Raw genomic sequence first — 18,302 nt, forward strand, 5'->3', positions numbered from 1 at the left:
GATTGGTCCGTTTCTCAACTTAGGACTGAAATTCCTTCTGTCCTTTTGAAGATAGTTCAGAAATTTACCTTATTTGCTTACGGTACTGGTTTTGTTTTAAATCCGAGCAATGTAGATTCCCAACTTCTTTATGTATTCACTTGGCGAGAAAACGGGTAATGACAAAATTCAGCAATGAAAAATCAAAAAGCACCGTCAAATAATAAAACGAAAACTTCCATAAGTGTATTTGACAGTAATAATGCAAGGAAAAGAGAAATAAAAAATACTATACTATTTATAATAGTTGATGTATTTTGAGGTTGGGTAAGTGGGTATCTTAGCAGGAGGAATAGTAACACTCTTTTGATATTGAAGAAACGCGAGGGGTTTAGCCGCTGGCAACAATCTCGTGAATGGCCTCGGCTACAGAAACGTCCTCAGCTCTAACTGTCAGCTTCATTGCAATGTCCTTTGAGCTGTCCATTCCAAACTGTGCCCTCACTAACACTTTCACGTTCCCTATGTACACACCTGACAATAGACACGTGTGTGACCTTGCATTGAGCGGAATTGTCTCCGTCCCCTGTCATTTGTATCTCCAATGTCAGTTTCAATTTCGGGAGCACAACAAATGACTTTATCAACAATAATCTTAGCCCTCAAGTCTATCAGTGGGTCAGTTTAGTAGTTTCTCTATCGAGTATGAGAAAATAGTGGAAGAGACTAACCTCACAAGTCTGCATGCCAAGAAGATCGATGACAGCTTTTACAGCTTCTCCCAAACTGTCTCTTTGGCCAAGGCCATATTCGTCGACGCGCTCATCTTCTTCATCCAAGCTTTCCCATGCATTCCTGAAATTGGAGACACCCACTTTCACCATGTAATCTCCAGCTACAACCTCAAGATCCTCTAGCTGGTATTCATCTTCTACTCCATCATCTTCGGCTTCACCTGTGCTTGGGTCAACCTGTTTTAACACATTTATAAAAGCAGACAATGTAGTCAAAAAGTTTTCTTTGTTTTCTGTGATTTGTTTGAGTCATTCTGGTACTCCTCTCCAAATGAGTCGTTGTTTATCAGAGTTCTCCACAAATTATTATGGGATCATTTTCAACCTTTAGCGCGTATGTAAATAAAAAGATGGAAGTGGATAGCCTATTCAACATGTACCTCCTTAACAACGAAAGTCAATGTGTTGGAGAACTTTCCAATAGCAGGGACCCCAGCTGGTTTCTCAAAAACCACAAAGGCTTGACCGGGTGAATCATAAGGAAGTGAGTTTAGGGCCTTTGAAGTTACTTCACTGAATTCCTCTGCTTCTGAAGCATCTACAATGACATTTACCTACAAACCCATGCTAAAATTAATGAAATGAGGAAAGAAGAGTAAGATACGCTTTACACTAATATTCTACACCAATGTTCAGTACCCTCTCCAACAACTGCTCTGGTATTGTGTTAGTGCAGTTGTACTGAAACACCACATGACTGTCAAAGATATGCTTAACAACATCGACGGCGTATTCTGTTTCTGCTTCAGTTAGCTCCACAGGTAAAGAGGACTGAAAAAGGAAGTACAAGTTTAAGCAAACAAGGGAAGCCATTAACATTAGAATGACACAGAAGCCAAATCAGCCCTAACCTTGAAAAGTTTTCCAAAGGCGGTAAACTCTGGAATAGATGAGAGAAGTTTTTCATAGCCATCAAAACCAGAAGCAGGTGCAGCTGGTGGCGCACCAAGACCAGTGGGCTTTTTACCCTGGGCTTTCTTCTCTGCAAGGGGCTGGGATTTAACTTCCTTAGGCACGGAGTTGATATCAAAAGCTTCTTCAGAGGGCTCCTGCAGGATCAAAGATATAAGATAACTGATGTCCTAAGAAGTACTGAAGAGAAGAAAACCGAGAAAGATAACTCACATAATTCTTCAGACTAGTTTCCATGTTGACCAGAGGAACCTCCAGGGAACCAAATAGGAAATCCTTGCTCTCTTTATCAGTGTCAACAGTACCATCACCACCAAGAACACTCAAATATAGGGTTGCCCTATCTCGGACCTTTAAGATAAAAATAGGTTGTAACTCATGATCAAGGAAGGAATCATCGAACAACTTGCATTGCATGCATCAGAAATATTCACAGAGGCAAACACAAGCATGCATGTTTAATGATGCAACGACTCAACTCAAGGGTAGACATACAGAAACAGCAATGCTTTTATAGACTAAGACTAGAAACGCACCTCATCATCACTGTCATAGATGCAACGCTTCAACAGAACAGTAATCCGGGGCTGTCGAGTATCCATTGATTATGCTCTTTATCATCAGTCAAAGAATATAAACGAAAAAAATAATAATGGTTGATTTGATAACAATACCTTCAAGGATTCAACCATAAACCCAAACTTTGCAAGTGTGGAAACAGCAGCAGCCCGGACAGTGGCATTTTCTAGATGCACACGATTATATATATATCGTATATACTTGCTTGGATCTGAGGTGTTAGGCCCCTCAATTCCCAGAAAATGAAGAATCTGTGCAACAAAACACATTTCAATATCACAAGTTTTTAATAGTAACTCCAGATGGATGATGGAACAATTACCTGTGTTGAAAGATATGTGAATTCACAATCTTCAATGAATTCACAAAGATGAAGCAATCCACTTTCCTTTGCATCAGGAATATCTCTGATAATGGTCACAATAGAATCTACTATTGCTCTTTTATACTCAAATCCACCTTCTTCCCTAAGAATGTTGCTTAAGAAGGTCATCCTACAAATGAAAAGATGATAGATTAATCATAAGCCAAATGCTATAAAGACAGCATAGCATTAAATCAATTGAAATGAATAGAAATGCTCGAGACCAAAACTACAAATAACACACCCTAAAACTTCACTTACAAGGATCTGTATTTCAGTGGAAATTTCACACACAAGGATCTTATTGCTTCCACAACCACAATTTTGAACTCATCAGCAATATCTGACATAAAATTAGTTATCTGCTTCATCAAGCGTTCTACACTTGACTCGTTCCCTGTTTTCAAGAGTGTGGTTATTGCGAGTGTAGCAATGCTTCTATTCTGATCAGAGATTAAGCTCTCCATATCAATGTTGCAGTTGGTGACAGCCATAGGATGAGTCATTGCAACCTGTGGTTCAAACTTGCGTTTAGTGTACAGTGAAATATCTCTTTATCCTCATGATAAAGGTAATGATGAATCTACCCAGAAAAATATAACATCATTTCGTTGTTTCTCAATGTACAAAGAGAAGAGTTGAAAGAACTATTTTTTTTTATGAAGATTTTGATCTAAGAAAGTATTGTAAACCTTGTTCAGAGTCCGGACAGCAGCAAATCTCAACACTGGTCTGGGGGAACTCAAAAAGAGCTGAAGAACAGTGATTGCTGGAGTCAGTTCTCGGCTTGTCACACCATCAAGCTCAGTGATCGCCCTGGCAGCCTCAAGGATCACCATTTCTGCCTTATGGCGCAGGCAACTCTCCAAAAATTCATAGAACGGACGTTCTCCAGACTGACCGTGGTTGGCCATGTCACGGATAACCTGAATAATATAGAAACCAGAGCTAAATAACACATATACAATCAGCCACATATCAAATGATCAAACAGAAGAGAGGAATAACCTGGCTGGTGTAACGTATCAAAAGACACTGAGCCAAGGGAGAGCGGACAGATCCCCTGGTCAAGCTGCCAACCAACTTGCTGACAGCCAAGCGATCATTTTGGCGTATCTGAATATGATGAAAGATTGTAAACAACTATTAGATCAATTCTTACTACAACTATAAATAAGGAGAGTGTATCATGTTGAAAGTCTTTTAAAATCAATGTAACAGCAGCGATACATATCATTTGCTAACTCGTACATCTTAGACACATAAATAGGTTGTCCTTCCAACCTAATAATTTACATATGCTAGAATCAGCAGTATCAGAGATAGACTCCAGACACAGATTTCACAAGAAAATAAAATTGCTGGAAACGACCATAGTAAAGACTAAAGAGCTATGGTGCCGTCACAGAGAACTTATTATTTAAGAATCTAGTCCAATACACATAGTAACACCTTTCGTTTTCCAAGATACTTCTTCTCAGTGGCTGTTTAATTAAACAAAGAGTAGAAACATAGACCAATTGACTTCGGTAATAATAATGCTACAAACTAACCTGATGGAGCAAAGCTAGGGCATGGAACTGAACAAGGGCTGATCTGGATTGAATACCTTCTTGAACCTCATTGCTCCATCTTTTAACAATTTCTGGGTTTGTCTGAAAACAACAATATAAGAATATAAGAATAACCTAATAACTAAGAAGCAACCTAGTAGTTTTGGGGTGTAAAAGGTACCTTTAGCAAGTGAAGCCCACTGACTAAAGCTGCACTAGAAACAACGGGATTCTTATCCACAATGGCTTGTTTCAAGTATCGCTCAATTTGAGTGAGAAGGGTTCCGTCTATTATCCGGCAGAGGACACGAATAGCATTTGCTCGATACATATCAATTTTACTGTTCATATCCTTCATCAGGGAGCTTGTTACAATGATAACCTATGGGCGAAAAACCAAACAACTTATCAGAAAATATACCTACAATAAATAAGTGCCATGATTTTCATTTTGAAATTGAGTAAGATTTGCAGACCTCATCAGATGATGGAGATAACTCCTTAATGATCAAGTAGACCATTCTCCTCAAACCTGTGTCTTTTGATTGAAAAAGCTTTGTAACTGAAAAGAAAACTTCTGTTGCTTCAACCTGCATATGAAACAAACGACCATGGCGAGAGGATAAGAACACAATACAATTCTCCATAAACATGAAAGCGAATCCACATAACAAAAATGAACTGACCTTGGTGAATGACTCCCCTTGGTTAAGCAAATAAAGAAGCTTGGTGATGACCTGTGAGCATCGTCTAGGATCAACCTGAGGGTCATTAAAGACTCTAGCTTCTTGAAGTACCGCTCCTTTCTCAATTCCCATGAATGGAGAATACTCCACTGATCCAACAAATATCAGAAATCGAAATAAGCAAAACTAAAATGATCACAACACGCAACAGTCTGCACAATAAGGTATGAACTCAATCGGATTTGAGATTGTAGATCTACACAGATCAAATTACATTACACGACTATCAAATGATATGAACAATCGCACAGATCTGAGAAGCTTAACATCTGGATCTACACTTTGCAAAAACCAGATAATTCGAATCCTAGATTATAAGGAGATTAAGAGAGAACACGTACACTCATCGTCGTGATCATCGTCTTTCTTCACAAGGGGTTGCGCCATTGCTGATCTCGAAAACCTCCCTTTGAAATTACTCCGTCACTCAGATCTCGCTTTCTGTTACCTTAATCTTCAGATGCAACAGTCAAAATGCAGGAGAAGGAAGAAGATCTGTAATGTGTTTGAGTCAGAGAGAACTCACAAACTGTGAGAGAAAGTGAAACTTTTCGAAGCGGCCCAATAGCTCAAATTTTCATTAATCGATTAATATTACCCATCAAAATAATAATGACAAAAATATTAAAGTTAATTTTCGGTACACACTTTTTCGATTTATAAAAATACAACACCTATAAACATATAATAAAATCTTGGTATACATATACATTATAAATATGGATTAAGGCTTTGTACTATACGTTCCCACAAAACCACACTCTAATCTCTTTGGTCAAATATAACAACACTTAACTTAAAAACATTTTCATTATTGAAAAAAATTGTAATAAAAAAAATACTTATAGAGAAAAATCAAAAAAGAAAACTAAAAATTAAATTTTAAGTGTTAAATTTTCAATATGTAAGATCATGTTGAACTTATAACACCACAAAACTAACAAACCAAAAATACGGGATGCTAAGTCCGACTTGTTTTCAATGTACTTTAAATTTAACACTTAAGTTTGAAAACATTTAACAATCCAAATAATTTACATAAAATTTAAAAATTTAACACTTATCCAAAAAATAAATAGCTTATTTGAAATATATAAAAAAAAATATTAAGAATATTTTTAAGAATATAAAAAATATTAAGAATATAAAAAATATTAAAAATAAATAGCTTATCCAAAAAATTTTTACGGAAAAATTTTACAAGGTATTTTAAAGGTTTTTACAAGTGTTTTGGCGGGAAAATTGCGGGATCACTTTTTCCGCCAAAAAATATTTTGTATTTTGTGGACCTAATTTTGTTTCAAATAAGGGTAAAATGGTCATTAAAAATTAAAAGAGGGCAAACTTAAAAATGAACTCTCAAAAGGGGCATTTTTGAAAAGGGGTATTGAAAAAGGGGCATTTTTAACAATTTCTCATAAAAAATGATATAAAATGTAAGTTTAAAAACATTTTTTAACAAAAAAAAAAAAAACAAGTGTTAAATTTTTTAATTATGTGTAAACCATATTGAACCTATAACACCTCTTAGGGGTTTGGATGTTGTGTCCAATTAGTTTACACAAAATTTAAAAATTTAACACTTATCCAAAAGAAAAAAACCTTATAGTTTTAGTAATATAAAATATAAGCCTAAAAACATTTTTAATAAAAGAAAAACAAGTGTTAAAAATTTAAATTATGTGTAATCCATATTGAACATAAAACACCTCTTAGGGGTTTGGATGTTGTATCTAATAAGTTTACACAAAATTTTAAAATTTAACACTTATCCAGAAAGACCTTATAGTTTTGATAGTGATATAAAAATATAAGTTTGAAAACATTTTTTAATAAAAGAAAAACAAGTGTTAAAAAGTTAAATTATGTGTAAACCATATTGAACCTAGAACACCTCTTAGGGGTTTGGATGTTGTGTCCAATTATTTTACACTAATTTTAAAATTTAACACTTATCTAAAAAAACTTGAAGTTTATATAGTAATATAAAAATGGGAGACTCACAAAAATGCCTCTTTTTCAATAATCCTTTTCAAAAATGCCCCATTTGGCTGTCCATTTTTAAAAATACCCCCTTTTATGTACAAAATGACTAAATTACCCTTCTTTTAATAAAATATATAAGGAAATATAACAAAATTAGGTCCACAAAATACAAAATATTCTTTAGCGGGAAAAGTGATCCCGCAATTTTTCCTGCCAAAACACTTGTAAAAACTTGTAAATACCTTGTAAAATTTTCCCGTAAAATTTTTTCCCGCAAAAAAAATTTTTTTGCGGGAAAAGTGATTCCGTAATTTTTTGGCGGGAAAAATTTACAAGGTTTTTTAAAGGTTTTTTACAGGGTATTTATAAGGTTTTACAATGTATTTTAAAAGGTTTTACAACGTATTTATAAGGTATTTATAAGATATTATAAGATTTTATAAGGTTTTACAAGTTATAAGGTTTTACAAGTTTTTAATAAGGTTTTACAAGTTATAAATACCTTATAAAACCTTATAAGTACCTTGTAAAACTTTTTAAAATACATTGTAAAACCTTACAAAACACTTGTAAATACTCCGTAAAACCTTTAAAATACCTTGTAAATTTTTCTCGCCAAAAAAATTTCGCCAAAAAAATTGCGGAATCACATTTCCCGCAAAAAAAAATTTTTGGCGGGAAAAATTTTTACGGGAAAATTTTACAAGGTATTTTAAAGGTTTTTACAAGTGTTTTGGCGGAAAAATTGTGGGATCACTTTTCCCGCCTAAAATTTTTTTGTATTTTGTGGACCTAATTTTGTTTCAAATAAGGGTAAAATGGTCATTAAAAATTAAAAGAGGGCAAACTTAAAAATGGACTCTCAAAGGGGGCATTTTTGAAAAGGGGTATTGAAAAAGGGGCATTTTTAACAATTTCTCAAAATGGAAACATTTTTTAATAAAATAAAAACAAGTGTTAAAATTTTAAATTATGTGTAAACCATATTGAACCTAGAACACCTCTTAGGGGTTTGGATGTTGTGTCCAATTGTTTTGCACTAAATTTAAAAATTTAACACTTATCCAAAAAAACCTTGAAGTTTAAATAGTAATATTAAAATATAAGTTTGAAAACATTTTTTAATAAAATAAAAACAAGTGTTAAAGTTTTAAATTAGGTGTAAACCATATTGAACCTAGAACACCTCTTAGGGGTTTGGATGTTGTGTCCAATTAGTTTGCACTAAATTTAAAAATTTAACACTTATCTAAAAAAAATTATAGTTGTAATAATAATATAAAAATATAGGTTTAAAAACATTTTTTAATAAAATAAAAACAAGTGTTAAAAATTTAAATTAGGTGTAAACCATATTGAACCTAGAACACCTCTTAGGGGTTTGGATGTTGTGTCCAATTAGTTTGCACTAAATTTAAAAATTTAATACTTATCCAAAAAAACCTTGAAGTTTAAATAGTAATATTAAAATATAAGTTTGAAAACATTTTTTAATAAAATAAAAACAAGTGTTAAAGTTTTAAATTAGGTGTAAACCATATTGAACCTAGAACACCTCTTAGGGGTTTGGATGTTGTGTCCAATTAGTTTGCACTAAATTTAAAAATTTAACACTTATCTAAAAAAAATTATAGTTGTAATAATAATATAAAAATATAGGTTTAAAAACATTTTTTAATAAAATAAAAACAAGTGTTAAAAATTTAAATTAGGTGTAAACCATATTGAACCTAGAACACCTCTTAGGGGTTTGGATGTTGTGTCCAATTAGTTTGCACTAAATTTAAAAATTTAACACTTATCTAAAAAAAATTATAGTTGTAATAATAATATAAAAATATAGGTTTAAAAACATTTTTTAATAAAATAAAAACAAGTGTTAAAAATTTAAATTAGGTGTAAACCATATTGAACCTAGAACACCTCTTAGGGGTTTGGATGTTGTGTCCAATTAGTTTGCACTAAATTTAAAAATTTAACACTTATCTAAAAAAAATTATAGTTGTAATAATAATATAAAAATATAGGTTTAAAAACATTTTTTAATAGAATAAAAACAAGTGTTAAAAATTTAAATTAGGTGTAAACCATATTGAACCTAGAACACCTCTTAGGGGTTTGGATGTTGTGTCCATTTAGCTTACACTAAATTTAAAAATTTAACACTTATCTAAAAAAAATTATAGTTGTAATAATAATATAAAAATATAGGTTTAAAAACATTTTTTAATAAAATAAAAACAAGTGTTAAAAATTTAAATTAGGTGTAAACCATATTGAACCTAGAACACCTCTTAGGGGTTTGGATGTTGTGTCCATTTAGCTTACACTAAATTTAAAAATTTAACACTTATCTAAAAAATAAAAAAAAGGAAATTAAGAAAGAAATACCTTTGCTTGTGAATAACGAAACACAAGATTTTCAGGTGATGTCGTCGGACGGTCGGAACTATGGAAACAGAACCAAACACAGATCATGATTTGGTTCTCTACCCGCTCGTCGCTCACTGTCCCAGTCTTCTTGATATCCTCTTTCCCGCTTTCGCATCCTTCGTCGTCGTCGTGTTCTCTTTCGCCGTCCTCATCAGAATCCACCGTCGAGATCTTTGATTGTGTGAAATTAGAGGAGACTTGACATGAAACCGATATGGATTGAATTAAGATGTATTCACAACAGAGGATGGAGATGATACACGAAAAGAGATGGTTTCTCTGCTCCGATCAATCTTACGGATGAAGTTAATTGCAGAGATCATCGGTCATCATCAGCAAATATTGGCAGAGCTAATGAAGAGAACTACATAAAGAAAAAGATGATTATTGTTATTTCTGGTTTAGGGTTTCGAAGAAGAAGAGAGAATGCAGATTTCTCAAGGAATAAGAGAGAATGGATGTATTTATAAGTAACGTTTGTTCAATGAAAAAAGAAAATTTTCTATTGTTTCCTTTTTCTTATTTGAGTTGCAAAAACAAAAAGAAAATTTATCACAACGGTAACAAAAGGTTCACCTAATCTCGTATTACTTTTAGAATCATTATATACAACAAAAAATATTGAAAAAAATATTAAAGATAATTATCGTCAAACACTAAACTTGTGTTTATATATGACACTAAATATGGATTATAAAATAAAACATCAATAATAAACAATCTTGATAATGAATATCCATTATAAATTCCACCATAACTTGGTATGGATTAAGGCTTTGTACTAAACATTTCAACAAAACCACACTCTAATCTCTTTTGGTCAAAAATATCACTCCTAAAAACATCATAATTTGTGACTGTCAAAAACTGCAGATCTTCGACGCAAAATGAACAAACAATGAAAGAAAAACAGAGAAGAAAAGTAAAAATATTATGAGAAATGTTGTGTGTTCTTTCAAAGCTGAGGATTGCGTTTCATTGAGCCTCTATTCATTTCTTCACTACTTGAAGCAGAAGGATTTAAGCCATACTCACTTGTTCCACCATATTCACTGCTTTGATATTCTTTATTCTCTAACGCCAATTTCTTGAATTTTTTCATGTCTGCACTGTAAGAGCTTGCATCATACTCCGAGCTCACACTTCCGGGGCTCAAATACGTGCTTTGTCCTGGTCTTGTTCCTTCACTTAGATCCTCCATTGACATATCTCCTTCTAGTGCTCGTACAATCTTTCATTTATCATACACATGTTTCAAGATTCATTAGTATGTCACATTTATCATCAAGATTAATTGTGAGTAAATATAAAAAAAGAATCAAGAAGTGATAAGAGTTTTTGAACCTGGCTCATCTTAGGTCGTCTTCTTGCTGAGTGTCTGATTGCTGCAGCTGCACAAGAAGCCATTTGAACCATCTCTTGATGATTGTAGTTTAGCTCTAGACGCGGATCTGCCAATTGGCTGTAATCTCCATCTTGAGCTGCTTTCAAACACAAAGGCCTTGCCTGCAACAAAAATAGCAAGTTTTGATTCTGTTTTTGCAAGTGTTTTGGGATTAAACAAGAAACCGAAGAGGCAGGGACCGACTTACCCAGTCTACCAAGCTGTCTTCCATTTCTCCAGTTAGATCCAGAGGAGGTCGTCCGGTTATGAGCTCAAGAAGCATTACTCCAAATGAGAAAACATCAGATTTGTCGGATAACTTTCCACTTGATGCATACTCTGGAGCTAAGTATCTGAATCAATGAAAATGTTAAAAAGACAAATGAACGAAACTAAATAAGTGTGAATGAGTTAAGACATTTTATAAAGCTGTATACCCAAAAGTTCCCATGACGCGAGTGGAGACATGAGTATAGTTGTCTTGAGATAGCTTAGCTAATCCAAAATCTGCAACCTGCGTGTATATATATACATAATAAGACTGATTGGAAAAAAAATGAGAGACAATGTAAGTAAAAGTAGTACAAGAGTCAAAATATACATACCTTGGTTTCAAAACTGAAATCAAGAAGAATGTTTGCAGCTTTAATATCTCTATGGATAATGCGAGGATGGCCTACCAAATGTAAAATCTTTAGTTTCTTATAGAGAGCGAGATAGAAACTAATCAAAATATGTGAGATAGAGATTTTTCTTACAGTCTTCATGCAAATATGCAAGACCTCTAGCTGATCCCAATGCAATCTTGACTCGTGTAGGCCAATCCAGAACCGGACGACCCTTTCCTAAAGTTTCAATCATGTTATTATTAGTTAAAGAGAAACCATACTTAAAGGTGTTGTTAATTCAAGAAAACATTCTGTTAGATGAATGTACCGTGAAGATGAAATTCAAGAGTGTTATTAGGTATAAACTCATAAACCAAAAGCCTTTGACCACCAGAAATGCAATATCCAACAAGAGATACGAGATGACGATGATGGACACGGCTAATGATATCAACCTCTGCTTGAAACTCGCGTTCACCTTGTCCGCTTCCAAGTTTAAGACTCTTCACTGCAACTTCTTTGCCACCAGGCAAAACTCCTTTATGAACATACCCAAATCCTCCTTGCCCTAACAAATTTGACTGAGCGAAACCTTCTGTTGCAATGGACAATTCATCGTAGGTGAAAGTGCTTTGGTTGTGACCAAGAGTCGCAGCTTGAGGTGAGGGTGTAGCTGTTCGACCAGTTAAGTTGGAAGTGTCACTGTGAGGACCGGACACAGGTTGCTGTGGACCCCAATTTCCACCTCCTTGACCAGCCATATTCACCACATGATCCTGAGGTGTTGCCTTGTAATAACCACCATTACCTACACTATGCAACAACTCCTTTAGCTTCTAAAGTCTAATCCTTTTGCACTCTAATGGGTTTAAACGCTTGCCATAGAATTAGTACAAACCCCTAAAGGTCTAAACTATGATCGTTGTAAAACCTTATATATCGATTATGTTACATAAGTCTACTAACACAAACCATTAGGCTACAAATTCAGGTTAAACTAAACTCTTAATCTATCCTATAATTACCTGAGGGTGCACCATAAGGATTGTTATTGTAGTAGTGCATGTGGTTGACCTGAGGAGATTTTTTCTTCTTCTTCTTGTTGCAACAGATGCAAATACACACTAGAAGTAGAAGCAAAAGCCCTGCTCCTACAAGGACTCCAATAATCAATCCAATGTTGGCTTGTGGATGATTACCCGATGATGAGTCTGAATCTCCACTATTCCGAGGAGGGCTTATTGACCGAGGTGGTGAAGGTGAGCTACCATCACCGGAAGTTCTGTTCCCAGACAACGGTGGTGAAGGTGTGGAGCCGTCTCTGTTATTACCATTGGTTCTGTTACGGTCATCATTGGCACCAGGAGAAGGAGGAGTTGGTCTTTCTAAAGGCGGTGATTGGTTCGACGGTGTTTGTGGTGGTGCCGGTGGCGTTACCGGAGTAAAGCCTTCAGGTGCAGGTGGAGAAGGATTCTCTGGAGTTTGCGGTGGCGGATTAGCTACAACAGGCGGGGATGATGACGAAGATGGAGGAGGTGAGGTTTCTTGCGTTGGTGGTGCAGGCGGCGGTGAAGAAGAAGCGGAGCTATCTGGCGGAGGAGCAGATTTTGATGATGGTGGTGGTGAAGAAGGTGGTGTTGGCGGCGATGACTCATTGGACGGCGATGTCCCGTTTGAGGGCGGTGTCCCATTTGAGGTTTCAGGGGCAGGAGGTGAATCCACCGGCGAGTCCGCCATTGTATATGTCTTCTTTTGTCGGTGAAGGGTTTCTCAAAAGGTGGAGAAACCTTCTCCCCGGTGATCCACGACGCAACTGCCTTGTTTCCCAAGCAAAACCAATACTCAGAATAATGCAATCGAAACCCAGAAGTTGGAGAAATTGATGAATACCTGATGAAGAAGATTAGAAAGAAAATGAAAGGGAGAGAGAAATTGTAGAAACAGCTTGGAGAAATAGCTTCTTCCTAGGAAGGAGGAGATTTCTTCTGACAAAAATGAAAACTTTAGCTATTATTAGGACAAAGCGTGTCTCCTCTTCTCTACCATCTATCATCTATATTTGCTCTCTCAAGAAACCGTACTCTCTCTTATTTGGCTTACTACTACTTTTGCATCTGTGCCGTTTGAGGTTAGTGACATTGGGACCATATCGGTTTAGAAAATAATCCAACCGGTTTGAGATTGGAGACACTGTGGCTAATTGGTGGGGAAAAGGCGGGAGAAAGCAAACGACATAAGAGACAGAATGTTTGGCTCATAACGTTGGTTACGTAAGGAACAGTCAGAACCGAAAGAGATTGGACTTTGAGTTTGATATAATACCATAGCAGCTGTGACACAAGAAAAAATCTTACCCATAAAAAAGACATTCCCACCTTTTGCGGAATCATATATCTCTCTGTTCAACGTTACAATTCATTAAAGTTCAAAGAACCATAAAACACATTCACAGATCTCCAAAAGTTTCATTTGACAGTTACATTAAACATTAATCGATGGGTCTAAAACCCCTAACTAACTTCCCCATATCACCGACTCCTACATAATTCCGATAAACCAAGCTCAAGGTTGAAGCCGCAAAAGGTGGGATAATGTTGTACCTTGGCTTATAAATAGAACATCAAGAAGAGCTACCCGCGCAAATCTGAACACTATAATGTGGGACTACTAAACCGAAGACACATTGTCTGAACCTGGAGATGGATCTGAGCTTCCGGTCATTGTTGTAGCAGCTACATAAGAACCAGGAACAGAGAAACCTGGAGGCCTTGGCATTGGTGGGCGTGGAAAGGCCATGCCCATGGGAGGCCTTGGAGCTACATTAGCAAAATTTGCAGCGATTCTGTTTGTAGGTAACGATGCTTTTGAGGACATTGAAGGGGGGACACCTAGTCGAGCTGCTATGATCTGAGCCCTTTCATGATATAGCCGTTGCCTTGACCTTTCTAATTGCTCTCTTACCCTCATTGTCAAGCTTTCAGCTTCACTGAAGATAGATAGCTTTGCTTCTAGCTTATGTAACTGCTTAGACATAGAAAAAACTCGCTCATTATTAGGTTACAACTCTGAACATATACATACTCAAAACGGAATCTAAGTTGCATACACTTAAACCATATCTTACCTGCTTCTCTATCAATGATCCAGAAAGTTGTCGGATTTGATCTTCTTCTTGCTTTGCAAGATTCTTTGCCTTTACTGCTGCGGCTGAGATAGCAGAGATGGCTGCGCGCTTAAGCTTCTCGATGTTATGTTTGTCTTTTGTCCCTTCACAAACATCCTTCTCTTTCTTTCCTTCTTTATTTGGATTTTCACCTGCAAAACAGCATTTCGGCAACAAACAGATAAGATATAAAAGAATCATGCAATGCAGTGCAGGTAAAATATTTAATGTGTCAGAGAGAGAGAGAGGACCACCTGTTCCATTTTCCGGTGCAGAAGCTGATCCAATGGGCTGCCGTGAAAGTGACATGTCTGGGGTACTAAGAACATCCTTTGCACCCTCCTCCTTAGCCTGTTGAACCTCCCCTTCTACTGTTTTGACCACATCTTGAGGATCCTTCTCTGCCTGTAGTAAATCCATCATTTCCACATCTCTTGTTGCTTCTGGCTGAGAAGCATCTTCACCTGACTGGGAGACAGTTGCTTGAGAGGCGTCTTTATTTTCACTAGAAAGCTTAATCCCATCCTTCAAAGGTTCTTGAAGCTCCTTCCCTGAACATTTGTCCTGCGACGGACATATTATATCTGCTGGTTTCTCTGATTTGTCAGTTGTGACTGGCTTACTAGATCTTTTTTCTTGTACGACATCTGGTTTTGTAGTAGAATTTTCAGTTCGAGAACGAGGTTGCTTTTCTTCAGAGAATGAATCCTGATTTTCTTTGCCTGTATCAGTATCTGGCATTTCCTTATCATCTGAATTCAAGGAAACCTCTTCTGCTTTTTGGCTTTTTTCTTCTGGCTGCTCATCTTTATGGACATTATCATCATTCCCATCTGCATCCGCACTGCAAATGTCTTGCTAGTTTCAGATTTAAGAAACAACAACCAATATCTCCCAAAATTTGAGAGCAGAAAAAAAAACACAGAATGTTGAGAAAGACTATCATGTAATTACGAAACCTTTTTGATTCAGTTGGATCCTTCTTGTTGTCTGGTGGATCTTCCAGAATATAACAATGTCTTGTAGCAAGCAACAGTCCAGAATTGCTGTGAAGAGATTTTATAGAAGCCCGGGCTGATGCAGTAGCAACATCAGATCCTGCCAATCTCACCAGAAATGCTGCCTATAGAAAAAGAGCCTTGCGGGATCAGAAAGGGAAGAGGGTGCCATTGTAAATTAAGAAGAATCTCAGCTCAATCCCATTACTGCAAAAAATTTGTGTCACATAAAATACTTACCAGTCCCATGACAGGGTTTCCTAAATCAGCAAAGGAAAAAGAAGCTTCAGGTGTGGAGGAATAACCAACATCTTCAAAAGCTTCAGCAAGAGCTTTCAGAGCAATGTTTTCGTCAGCCTCATCATTAGATCTTTCATCTATGACGGTCTCTAGTTTGGGTGTTTTCTGGTCTGCTTCCACTTCATTGGTTTCTTCACTCGCATCTCCAGGCTTCGAAGATTCGTGAGAGACTTTTTCTTCATTGCCATCTTCTGGTTCTGGAACTTCCATCATAGTTTCATCTTCATTAACATGTTTCTTATTCTCTGCCTCTTCAGGTGCATCTTTTAGGACAGATTTATCCTCTTTAGACACAGCTAAATCTGTAGTGTCTTTTGTGCTTGGATCTTTGTAGTCAATTTGGTCAAGAAATGCATCTTCGATTGGCATTTGAAGAAAATGAAGCATACACTGAGCTTTTGTTTTTGTAGCAACATGCTCTGCAATCTCATTCCAATTTTCCTTGAAGATTTCTAAAGCTTCAAGGAGAAGAAGAGTCTCTTGATCAGTCCACTTCCCACTACCAACGCCAGGGGCCTCAGCAGGCTCCATTAGTATAAAATCAGAAGGTGACATGTCTGAACTGAACTTGCCGCTGTTAAAGCATTCCGTGCATAAGTCAAAATCTGCCTGTCAAAATCTCAATATTAGCATATAAGTTTTAAAAAACGATTATAGAAAATAGCAAAAAGAATGCAGTAATCCATTTACTTGGATCGAATGAAAATAAGTAAAGAGATAAAACACCTGTTTCGGGCAGTGGTAGCGTTTGCGAGAGCAATCAGCTGAACAGGAATTGCAGTGATATTCGACCGCTGGACCCTCTTGCTTCAGCAATTCATCAGTAGCCACCGGATCTGGAAACAATCCTGATGGTGTAGCTTGTGCTGTGAGACGAGGCTTGGGAACAAGAGGAGGGCAAGCCTCATCTACTTGAAATCGATATAAACTGTTAAGCAGTGACTCCTTATCCCCTAAGTCATCATGATCAGAAGGAGTAGAACCAGCATCTGTTGGTGGAAATGGGTGGAAATTGATTAAGCCCCAGTAATCCAAGAACTCCATCACCTCTTGCTTTGCCTCCGAGTCTCCAACCTCGAGTTCTGTTAAGTCTTTTAGTTCTATTTGTATGTTCGGATTGGAATGAAACTTCCTCATGATCCAATTCCGTATTTCCCTATAAACCTCAGAAGTGCGACCTTCCAACTTGCCATTAAAGAAAGAGGGCAATGAACGCTCCTCAAGCGGGTGAATTTTTTCCCATGAAAACCAACCTTCAAAGAATTTGAAGCACAGGAACCCAAATCACAAACTACTCCTTTTTATCATATATGTGAGGATGAAAAGTTGTGAAGAATCAACAATACCAACAACTCAAAATCTAACTAAGATATCATATTACTTTATAGGTCAAAATTACCACAAGACAAGGACTAGGAGCATCAGTTCATAGCCTAGGGTTATTCGAATGAGATTCTACTAGATAAAAAGGAGCATGCACATTCTTCTTTGATCCGCCATAGAGACCGAAAATTGTTTTTGTATCATAAGGTCAGACAATATAACTTTGTGCCGATGCATTATTCACAGTGAGATGATTTCTAGAACCAAACCCAACTCCAAAATCTCTCCTTGTTTCCAGATGAAGTGATACATAAAACCTAGACTACCTCAAGTTCTTTCCTTTTCCTACTTTGGAAAGTCTCTAAAAGTTTCAAAATTTGCAAAGCAAAACAGTGAAAAATGTAAAATGAAATCAATAATTTGCATTTAGTGTCAACCAAAAACAGATAGAAGTAGAAGAACGAACCGCAATGATTAGGCACCACATGAACATTACTGTCACGAGATCTAATTGCTTCGAAATCAGCTTCGATCTTAGCCTCCAAAGCCTCCCACTCACGGATCGCCTTATTCCTCTCTTCCTCCTCCTTGGGCTTCTCTCCATCCGCACCCACCGCAACATTCAAAAGCTCCGACTTCACCCCATCCGCCGCCGAGGGCATAATACTCGGCGCCTGACGAGCTCTAGTTAAAGGCCCATTATGTACCGGAGAAAAAGACGCAAGCATCGCCTTTTCACGCGTCAACATCCTCTTAGACGGCGTAGAAGATGAGAAATTAGAACCCCCGAGAGCATTCGCTTTTCTTTTCAAACCTCCGCCGCGTCGCCGTGGCGCCGGCATCGGCTCAGATGCCGGAGAATCTCCAGAGCTACCAGCAAAAGCTAGGGTTCCAGCAGAATCGCGTCGTTTCTCCTCCATCTCTCAAAGGTTCTCTCTTTCTCTCTCAGCGTCTTCGCAATTGCAGCTACAAAGGAGAGACCATTTGCAAAACGTTGCTATTCCCAATCCCCAATTTCGCTTCTCTTCCCCTTCACCGTTTTTGCATTTTTCAGCGATGTGTTGAACTCGGGTCACGCTTGAGTGGTTTTTTCTTCCGGTTTAAATCAATCGATCTCGAATTAGCCCTCCGGTTTTAACCGGTTATTGAGGTTGAACAACATAAACCAAACTAAATCGCT

At 36.7% G+C, this 18,302-nt stretch overlaps 3 protein-coding genes across 3 annotated transcripts; all 3 read right to left on the reverse strand.

Annotated features, from left to right (window-relative positions):
- Positions 1 to 156: 156 nt before the first annotated feature.
- On the reverse strand, positions 157 to 5,497 carry LOC9303192 (coatomer subunit gamma). Its single transcript, XM_021019922.1, has 17 exons — positions 5,269 to 5,497; positions 4,868 to 5,016; positions 4,658 to 4,771; positions 4,363 to 4,563; positions 4,182 to 4,283; positions 3,637 to 3,744; positions 3,321 to 3,554; positions 2,890 to 3,140; positions 2,587 to 2,758; positions 2,360 to 2,515; positions 2,222 to 2,272; positions 1,899 to 2,036; positions 1,625 to 1,822; positions 1,413 to 1,544; positions 1,154 to 1,327; positions 711 to 950; positions 157 to 565 (listed from the first exon to the last, which is right to left on the reverse strand). Exons 1-17 carry the CDS (start codon positions 5,312 to 5,314, stop codon positions 371 to 373), a joined length of 2,661 nt encoding a protein of 886 aa, XP_020875581.1. The 5' UTR covers positions 5,315 to 5,497; the 3' UTR covers positions 157 to 370.
- A 4,559-nt stretch (positions 5,498 to 10,056) lies between these two features.
- On the reverse strand, positions 10,057 to 13,596 carry LOC9305216 (proline-rich receptor-like protein kinase PERK5). Its single transcript, XM_002869099.2, has 8 exons — positions 12,364 to 13,596; positions 11,667 to 12,146; positions 11,489 to 11,575; positions 11,336 to 11,406; positions 11,168 to 11,244; positions 10,939 to 11,083; positions 10,691 to 10,852; positions 10,057 to 10,577 (listed from the first exon to the last, which is right to left on the reverse strand). Exons 1-8 carry the CDS (start codon positions 13,073 to 13,075, stop codon positions 10,302 to 10,304), a joined length of 2,010 nt encoding a protein of 669 aa, XP_002869145.1. The 5' UTR covers positions 13,076 to 13,596; the 3' UTR covers positions 10,057 to 10,301.
- Positions 13,597 to 13,686: 90 nt separating this feature from the next.
- Positions 13,687 to 18,197, reverse strand: LOC9305217 (SWI/SNF complex subunit SWI3D). The gene is made up of 7 exons (XM_021017451.1): positions 17,589 to 18,197; positions 16,526 to 17,052; positions 15,740 to 16,408; positions 15,461 to 15,624; positions 14,756 to 15,345; positions 14,463 to 14,653; positions 13,687 to 14,359 (listed from the first exon to the last, which is right to left on the reverse strand). The coding sequence occupies exons 1-7, from the start codon at positions 18,040 to 18,042 to the stop codon at positions 14,006 to 14,008; spliced, it is 2,949 nt and encodes a 982-aa protein (XP_020873110.1). The 5' UTR covers positions 18,043 to 18,197; the 3' UTR covers positions 13,687 to 14,005.
- Positions 18,198 to 18,302: the final 105 nt, after the last annotated feature.

This window comes from Arabidopsis lyrata, assembly GCF_000004255.2.
Source record: "Arabidopsis lyrata subsp. lyrata unplaced genomic scaffold ARALYscaffold_7, whole genome shotgun sequence".
Lineage (NCBI taxonomy): Eukaryota > Viridiplantae > Streptophyta > Magnoliopsida > Brassicales > Brassicaceae > Arabidopsis > Arabidopsis lyrata.